This window comes from Olea europaea, chromosome 12 (genome assembly GCF_002742605.1).
Source record: "Olea europaea var. sylvestris chromosome 12, O_europaea_v1, whole genome shotgun sequence".
NCBI classification, from domain to species: Eukaryota; Viridiplantae; Streptophyta; class Magnoliopsida; order Lamiales; family Oleaceae; genus Olea; species Olea europaea.
The window spans coordinates 1,822,380-1,830,863 of record NC_036248.1 but is presented as its reverse complement, the minus strand read 5'-3'; the positions used below and the strand labels follow the sequence as shown (position 1 = coordinate 1,830,863).

The 8,484-nt window shown below is 38.6% G+C and overlaps 1 protein-coding gene across 1 annotated transcript; it reads right to left on the bottom strand.

Moving 5' to 3' along the window:
* Positions 1-3,760: 3,760 nt before the first annotated feature.
* LOC111406404 lies at positions 3,761-7,977 on the bottom strand. Its single transcript, XM_023035838.1, has 5 exons — positions 7,027-7,977; positions 6,457-6,819; positions 6,197-6,393; positions 5,573-6,073; positions 3,761-3,932 (listed from the first exon to the last, which is right to left on the bottom strand). Exons 1-5 carry the CDS (start codon positions 7,975-7,977, stop codon positions 3,761-3,763), a joined length of 2,184 nt encoding a protein of 727 aa, XP_022891606.1.
* Positions 7,978-8,484: the final 507 nt, after the last annotated feature.

Genomic DNA, 8,484 nt, shown 5'->3' with positions numbered 1-8,484 from the left:
TCCCATATCGGACCCTATGTTAATTTACACCTTATCGAACCTATTCCACTTCTCTCGAATGTAAGAAATAAGTCATCAACACTCACACAATCATTGGCCACTAATTACGGAAGAAAATTAATTCATGTAAATCAATCAAATTATCCAAACGAGTCTTTATATTAAATTCATGAAATATAGAATTAAAATAACAAACAACGGTTCATCGATCACCTAGTAATTGAAAACCTAGCCTAGAAGATTCATAATTACAAAAAAAAAACGAAATTAATAAATAGAAAGAATAACACCCGTATGAAAGTTCTTGAAATCTGAAATCTTGAACAAAACCTTGAAAATCCACTTGAATCCTTGTGAAATCGGCTTCAAGTTCGTGTTCCTTGCCTCCAAAAGTTGTATCTTCTTCTCCCTGGACGTTCTGCCCTATTTCTGATGAATTTTGACTTTTATATCATGTCCTCACGTAGCCCCGAAAGAGTTTCAATTAAAAACGGAAGTTCAAATTTTTTTTTCGAAATTAAGGCCATGCGGTCGCATGGTTCAATTTTTTTGCTCAATTAAAACCCTGCATCACCATGTGCGGCCGCATGGTATAGTTACATACGGCCGCAAGGTTGTAAAGTTACAACCTTGTCATTTTGGTCCCTGAACTCCGTTTTCTCTTTTCTTTCTTTCCTTTGTTCCATTATCACATATTAACTCCTAATTGATGTTTGGGTCAATCCATTCGTTGATCATTTGCTCGGCTCATCTTTTGATTAATTACAATTTAGTCCTTCATCTTTCACTTTTCTTCAATTCAGTCCAATGTTACTTCTTTCTTCCTCCAATCGTCTCGTATTGTCCTCAATCTCATACTTGGTATATTTTCATTCTAATTCTGCACTTTAGCTCAATTTTTCAATATTTGCACCATTGGTCCCCGAACTATCGCTTTGTTCCGTTTTGGTCATTTTTCGGCTCTTTTCTTCTGAATTCCATCTTTTCCATGGGAACACCTACATTGCAAGAATTTAACGAGATTAAGTCACAATTCAACTACTTTGTCCATGTTTAAGTCATGTTTGTGAGCTAAATAAGTGTGTAACAACACACTTATCAAATCCCCCAAACTTAAACTATTGTTTGTCCTCAAACAATGTAGTGACTTAATGCTAAACAAATATGGCTTAATAGCTTGCCGTGTCTCAGGATTGAACTTAGTAATAATAGAAACAATATGAAGAGTACGAGATTTGAATCAACTTTTACTCATCAAATGCAATACTCAACGTGTGTGTGTGTGTGTGAACTCATGCCAACATATCAAGCTTATGATTAGTTTATCCCAGACCCATAGTGGTCAAATTTATCCTTACGTCACTCAAGAGATACACAAACCCCAAATGTATTCTTTTCACACAATTTTTTTTCCGGGGTGTATTCTAAGGTTAGGAGTTTAAACAATTCTAATCCTTACCCTCTCTTAGTTTGGATAGATTTTACCATTACAAGTTCACATATCAACAAGTAGAGACTCTCCTTATTTTGATTGCTTCAACCTTTAGAATTAAACTAAGCTACTTGCCTCGCAATGAGGTTATAGTTCTATCAACCAAATGTCCAACGAGGGCTTTTATTTTTATTTTTTTTGTGTCATCTTCTCATTTGCTTTCTATATAACCCATGTAACGATCTTTAGGCGATGACTCCCAATCCAGTTGGCTTTAGAGCACCAGGTTTTAAACCCTTGCAGTCTTATTCACTTGAGTTATAAAGGCTCGATAAGATGACTTTTTATCAATTCTCCTTTTTATTGCTTTCTATATGACCCATGTAACGAGCTTTAGGTCGATGACTCCCAAACCAGTTGGTATTAGGGTATCAGGTTTTAAACCCTTACAGACTTACTTGCTCGAGTCATAAAGGCTTTTTCAGAGAAGTGATAATTTAAACCCTTTTTACTTTATGCCCCTTCTTTGTTTTTCTAGACATTTGACTTCTAAAACCATCCTCACTTAAAGTTTTCACCTATTTCTCACCTTCCGGGTTTAAACAATCCACACATTATAATTTCATGCACGGAGCCCCCACTTATGTCCATGTTTTCCTACAATGGCTCAATCATCTCCAAACTATCTTAAAGTGATATTGCGGGTTAATGTTATAGAGGGTTATTCTAGGTTTCTCCTAATTTATTCTAAAATTCCAATCAATAACTTAACACGTGACATGAGTGGCGTGCAAAAGAGTGTCAAGCAATGCATCAACAAGTATTAGCAAATTAAATCTTGCACTAAATCCACAGTTCTAGCTTATACATGTCCAATAATCACATCATAGCCGACAAGGCTACCAAACCCACACAAGCATGCAAACGTTCATAAAGATTCACTCATCAAGCATGCATCATGCAAAAACTTGTCAAAATTAATGATGGATTGTTAATATGCAAAATAATTACATGCCGAGTATTTGTTTGGAATTATGCTACCATCCCCAAAACTTATACAATACATTGTCCTCAATGTAAAATGTAAAGTTAAAATGGCAAAATTTAAAACATGGACACAACTTGGCAATAAGAGATTAACAAAACTCCCCTGATCAATTCGGTGGCTGTGGTGTGAAGCTGGGACCCACAGCATCATCTTCAGGAGGCGAGATAGGACTTGTCTCAGCAACTCGGACTGCTGTGCTTGCTCGGCCTGAATGGCTTGAAGACTACTTTCCATATTTCCCAAGCGATCCCAAGTCTCGTTCACACGCCACTGTATGCTATCCATTCTCTCAGCGTACATGTTAAACCTACCATTCATAGTCTCTACTTCCCTTCTCGTAGCCGTGGCTTCATTCAAAGCACCTTTTGTGTAGTCTCGAGAGGAGTGGAGGTCTCTCTGCACTTTTTCAACAGTGGTGGTCATTGTCTCGAAGCTCTGCTGGAGGTTTTGTATGTCTCTGCTAGTTCCAGTGGCTATGGCAAATATCTGTCGAAGTAGCTACGAATCCATCTCAACTGGTTGTGGCGGGGCTTGTGGTAAGTGTAAATCTTCAGCAGCTTGTCCTTCTTCCTGCGCATTTTGTCCTTGCTGCTCAAGTTGTCTTGTTCTCTCTTCCTTACCCTAGCTCGTTCCTGAGCTTCAAATGTGAGCTTTATCAATGGGCTTGATTTCTCAGGCATCTCCCCTGCCTCAACTGTAACACCGGCGGCAAGACATATCCCGCTAATCAGACTAGGGAAAATCATTGACAATCGCCTATCTCCCCAGGTTCCCAAATTTTGTATCTTGTCAAAAATAAGAGTAGCTAAATCAACTTTGCATCCCCGGACTAAATGATATATGAACCCAGCAGTCTGATCCGTGAAAGTTGTCCGATGCAATGTGGGTTCGATATTATGGCACATGAAGACCCAAAGGATGGCTATGGAGGGAGTAAGCTCAATTTGATGCCACTCTTCAGTGGGTAAGGGCCAAGCATTCTCTCTTCCCAAGAGAACCTCCGCCACTTCATTCCAATTGAATTGAGTGGGAATCGGGACCACATTGTCCAAATTAAGATCGTAGAAGTCATGAATGACGGCTGGGGAGAACATTATCTACTTACCTTGCACCCACGTTTGTTGTAAGTGTTCAGAACCCGGTGTCTCAATTTCACTATTGAAGTTTGCATAAAATTCACGGACTATACTTTCATAAACTGGGTGTGGCTTTTCTACAATCTTCTCCCATTCACAAATTTGTATCAGATTTGTCAACTCAAAACCACGGAAATCATCTAACTAGACCTTTCTCTCTGGTATCATGCCCCAATGGCGTATTATGTTCTCATATCTAGCTAATGTTTCTGCATCATGGAATCTTTGTACACCTCCTACAAGCTCTCTGGTGTGGGCTATGCTGGAGGAGGGACCAACTTTTTCTTTACCTTTTGATGTTCTCTTCGACGGCATCCTACACAAATAAGGAACGAAGTGTATCAAGTTCTTGAAATAAGAAAACGATGAAGAATATCAATGTCAAGCAAGAATCCCCCAAACTTTCTTCAAAATGTGTGCAATATTCAACGTATGGAAGTTATAACATCAATATTGCATTAATGAGAAAAACTCAAAGCTATGGCTCTAACATGCATTTTTTTGAAAATTCGACCCATGATTAAGTGACCAACTTCAGCCCCGAGCATCATCGAGAAATATTAAAATTTCCTCGGACAAGGTCCGGGCATATGAAAGTACTCATTGTGGTCTAGCATATATCCAAATTTCACTACAATCGGAGGTCATTTAGTTAGGAAAATACATAGACGAAGTTAGTGACGTGAGTTGACATGGCTTAGCAATTTATGTGGTTATGTGCACATATATGTGAGGTTAACGTTTTCCAATGAAATTCCATGAGATTTTTCGTCTAGTACGCCTCACATTAACAATGTAAATCATCACGCAATTGAAAAGTTCAAAATTTCGAATCATATGTCTCATTGACATTTAATCGAACACGTTGTGTGCATTGGAAATTTCCTTCACTTTGCTTTTGATTTACACTTAGGGCTAGTCCACAAATCACAATTCAATCACAATTTAACACTTACCCAATTCGAAAATGTCATGAAATTAAAGAATAGCTTTAAATTTTACATAAAGATTAAAGCTCTTACCTTTAGAAGTTTGTGAGATGAACTTGGAGAGAATGCTTCAAAATTGCTTGATATCAATTGCAATGACGAGATAAATGCGGTGCTAGGGTGAAGATTTGATGCTTGATGGAGGGTTTGTGCTCGTGTGAAGTTGGATTTGTGGGGGAAAAAATGTGTTCGTGTTTTGGGGGGAGAAAATGAAAAAATTTTGGGTTGTTTCGCAAGTGACAGGTTAATAACCCGTTGCTTATACACCATGCGGCCGCATGGTGTAAGAAATATGGGGACAATTGATTCATGGACCAAACCAAATTTATTTATTTATTATTATTATTTTTTTTATAAAAACTTATAATTTTCACCCCAAACACACCATGAATTTTAAAAATCCCCCTACATTGGTTTTCAAATTCAAAATTGACTCGACTCTACTTATTCGAAAAATATTATCATTTTTTTTTTGAAAAACGTCTCGAAAAATAAAACGAACGACTTTGAACCCCGAAATTCTTTACTTCACACTCAAACACCCAAAACATTATCTTTAACCCCGATTCATGCAACTATAAACGTGTAGTGCCTAGACTATCATGCGTGAATGATTGATGACCTAATAAAACATACGAAATGTAAACAAATTCCAAAATAAATGCAATAAAATAAATTGAAGGATGCAGTAGGTTGCCTCCCACCCAGCGCTTGTTTATAGTTGATAGCACGACTTTCCTGAATTTTCTTCATGTTGGGTTGTTGAGTTGCACAGTGGACTTCTGTTAGGGAAATTACAGCCCCAATAGTGTTTCAGTCTTTGTCCATTGACAATGAAAGTACCTTTGGTCTCGTGACTCACTTCAATAGCCCCATATTACATCACCTTAGTTATGGTATAGGGACCCGACCACCTTGTTCTTAGCTTTCCTGGGAAGAGTTTGAGTCTAGAATTGTACAATAATACTTTCTGCCCTCTCGCCTCTGAATATTTAAATCATGCCATCTCTTGGTGCGCTTTTTGATCAACTTTGAGTTCTTGTAAGCTTTCATTCTCATCTCATCCAATTCATTAAGTTGCAGCAGTCGTTTTTTACCAGCAGCCTTGAGATCCATATTCAACTGTTTCATAGCCCAAAATGCTCGATGCTCTAACTCTAATGGTAGATGACACGCTTTCCCAAAAACTAGGCGGTATGGAGACATTCCTATAGGTGTCTTAAATGCTGTTCTGTATGCCCACAGTGCATCATCCAACTTCTTAGACCAATCTTTTCGGGATGAGTTCACTGTAACTTCCAGTATTCTTTTTAACTGCCTGTTCGAAACTTCAACTTGCCCATTGGTTTGTCGACAATATGGAGTTGCTACTTTACGTTTTACCCCATATTTGTTCAATAGCTGCTCTAATTGACGATTTATGAAGTGTTTGCCTCCATCACTTATTATTGCCCTCGGTGTACCATATCTTGTAAATATGTATTTCTTCGAGAACTCTATCACCACTTTCGCGTCATTAGTAGGCAATGCAACAACTTCCACCCACTTAGAGACATAGTCAACGGCCACCAAGATATATTGATTTGAGTACGATGGGGAAAAAGGTCCCATGAAGTCTATTCCCCATACATCAAATATTTTAACCTCCAAGATGTAATTTAGTGGCATCTCATTTCTTCTTGAGATATTTTCGGTTCGTTGACATTTATCGCTTCTCTTCACATACTCGAACGTGTCTCTGAATAAAGTAGGCCAATAGAAACCCGACTGTAGTATCTTTGCAGCCGTCTTTGAAGCTCCAAAATGCCCAGCATATGCAGAAGAGTGACAATGTTCTAGAATCTCAGGTACTTCATCTTCAGGAATACATCTTCTGATTATCTGATCTGCGCCTCTTCTGTAGAGAATGGGATCCTCCCAAAAATAATACTTCAGCTTTGCAAAGAACTTCTTTTTTTGATGGCTAGAATACTCTGGTGGCGAGATGGACTTAGCAAGGTAGTTAACGATATCAGTGTACCATGGGACTATTTCTACTCCAAAAATTTGCTCATCTGGAAAGATTTCATTGATGTCAACTGACATCTCAAGTTCATCCCGTTCCAATCTTGATAGGTGGTCGGCTACCACATTTTCACTGCCCTTCTTATCCTTGATCTCAATATCGAACTCTTGCAACAACAATATCCAATGGATTAATCTCGGCTTAGCATCCTTCTTTGTCATAAGATACTTCAGAGCGGCATGATCTGTGTAGACGATAACCTTAGACCCAACAAGATACGATCTGAACTTGTCGAATGCATAAACCATAGCTAGCAATTCTTTCTCGATCGTAGCATAGTTAATTTGGGCATCGTTCAAAGTTCTACTTGCATAATATATCACATGAAAGATTTTATTCTTTCTTTGTCCCAATACCACACCAACTGCATGATCACTCGCGTCGCACATTAGCTCAAAGGGCAAATCCCAATCAGGTGACACAATCACAGGCGTTGTTGTGAGTTTTTCCTTCAAAGTATTGAACGCTATCAAACATTTCTCATCAAACTCAAAAGATACCTCTTTCATTAGCAAGTTGAACAGAGGCTTGGTGATTTTGGAGAAGTCCTTTATAAACCTCCTGTAAAACCCGGCATGCCCAGGGAAACTTCGAACTCCTTTTACTGATGTAGGTGGTGGTAATTTCTCAATAACCTGAATTTTCACCTTATCCACCTCTATCCCCTTTGTCGATACTCTATGTCTCAAGACTATTCCCTCTTGAACTATGAAATGACATTTCTCCCAGTTCAATGCTAAGTTCGTTTCTCTGCATCTTTGCAAAACCAAATTTAAGTGATCCAAACACTCATCAAATGAGGTCCCAAAGATCGAGAAGTCATCCATAAAGATTTTAATGAATTTTTCTACCATATCTGAGAAAATTGCCATCATGCATCGCCGAAATGTGGCAGGAGCGTTGCAAAGTCCAAATGACATTCTTCGATATGCAAAGGTGTCATAAGGGCATGTGAAAGTGGTCTTCTCCTGATCATCCGGTGCCACTGGTATCTGATTATAACCCGAATACCCATCCAGAAAACAGTAGTGGGAATGGCCTGCCAATCTCTCCAACATTTGATCTATAAACGAAAGATGGAAATGATCTTTCCTTGTAGCGGTATTTAATTTGCGGTAATCAATGCAAACTCTCCACCCTGTTACTGTCCTTGTCAGAATCAACTCGTTCTTTTCATTATGAACCACTGTAATTCCTCCTTTTTTGGGTACAACTTGCACTGGACTAGTCCATTTACTATCTGATATCGGGTAGATTATTCCAGCATCCAGAAGTTTGATCACCTCAGTTCTTACTACATCCTTCATGTTTGGGTTTAGCCTTCTTTGACTTTCAACTGTTGGTCGAAAATTCTCCTCCATGAGAATTTTATGCATACATAAGGAAGGGCTGATCCCTTTAATATCAGCTATGGTCCACCCAATTGCTTGCTTGTTATCTCGAAGCACCCTAAGCAGTTTTTCCTCCTCCACTTCACTAACCATGTTTGAAATTATCACTGGAAGTGTATTGGACTCCCCCAAATATGCATATCTTAAGTGTGGGGGCAGCTGCTTAAGTTCCAACTTTGGTGGCTTCAGAATAGATGGCTGTGATTTCTCTGGCCCTGTCCCAAACTCCTCAAAGTATCGTTTCCGCATATAAGGTAGGTTGGACTCCAAAAATCTTGCACACATTTCTATGTCTTCTGAATCAGAATTCGTGGATTTAGAATATCAAGCCTCCAATGCATCTGATGGGTTTTGCAGTGTAAATGACTGTTCAATCATTTTATCAATCATGTCAACCTTGAAACATCTGTCAGTCTCTATTGG

Coding starts and splice junctions, on each gene's coding strand:
- LOC111406404 (XM_023035838.1), bottom strand. CDS start 7,977: ATGAAGGATGTAGTAAGAACTGAGGTGATCAAACTTCTGGATGCTGGA. Junction 6,394..6,456: donor GATGTATTCCTGAAGATGAA/GTACCTGAGATT, acceptor GGAGCTTCAAAG/ACGGCTGCAAAGATACTACA. Junction 6,074..6,196: donor ATGGGACCTTTTTCCCCATC/GTACTCAAATCA, acceptor CATATTTACAAG/ATATGGTACACCGAGGGCAA.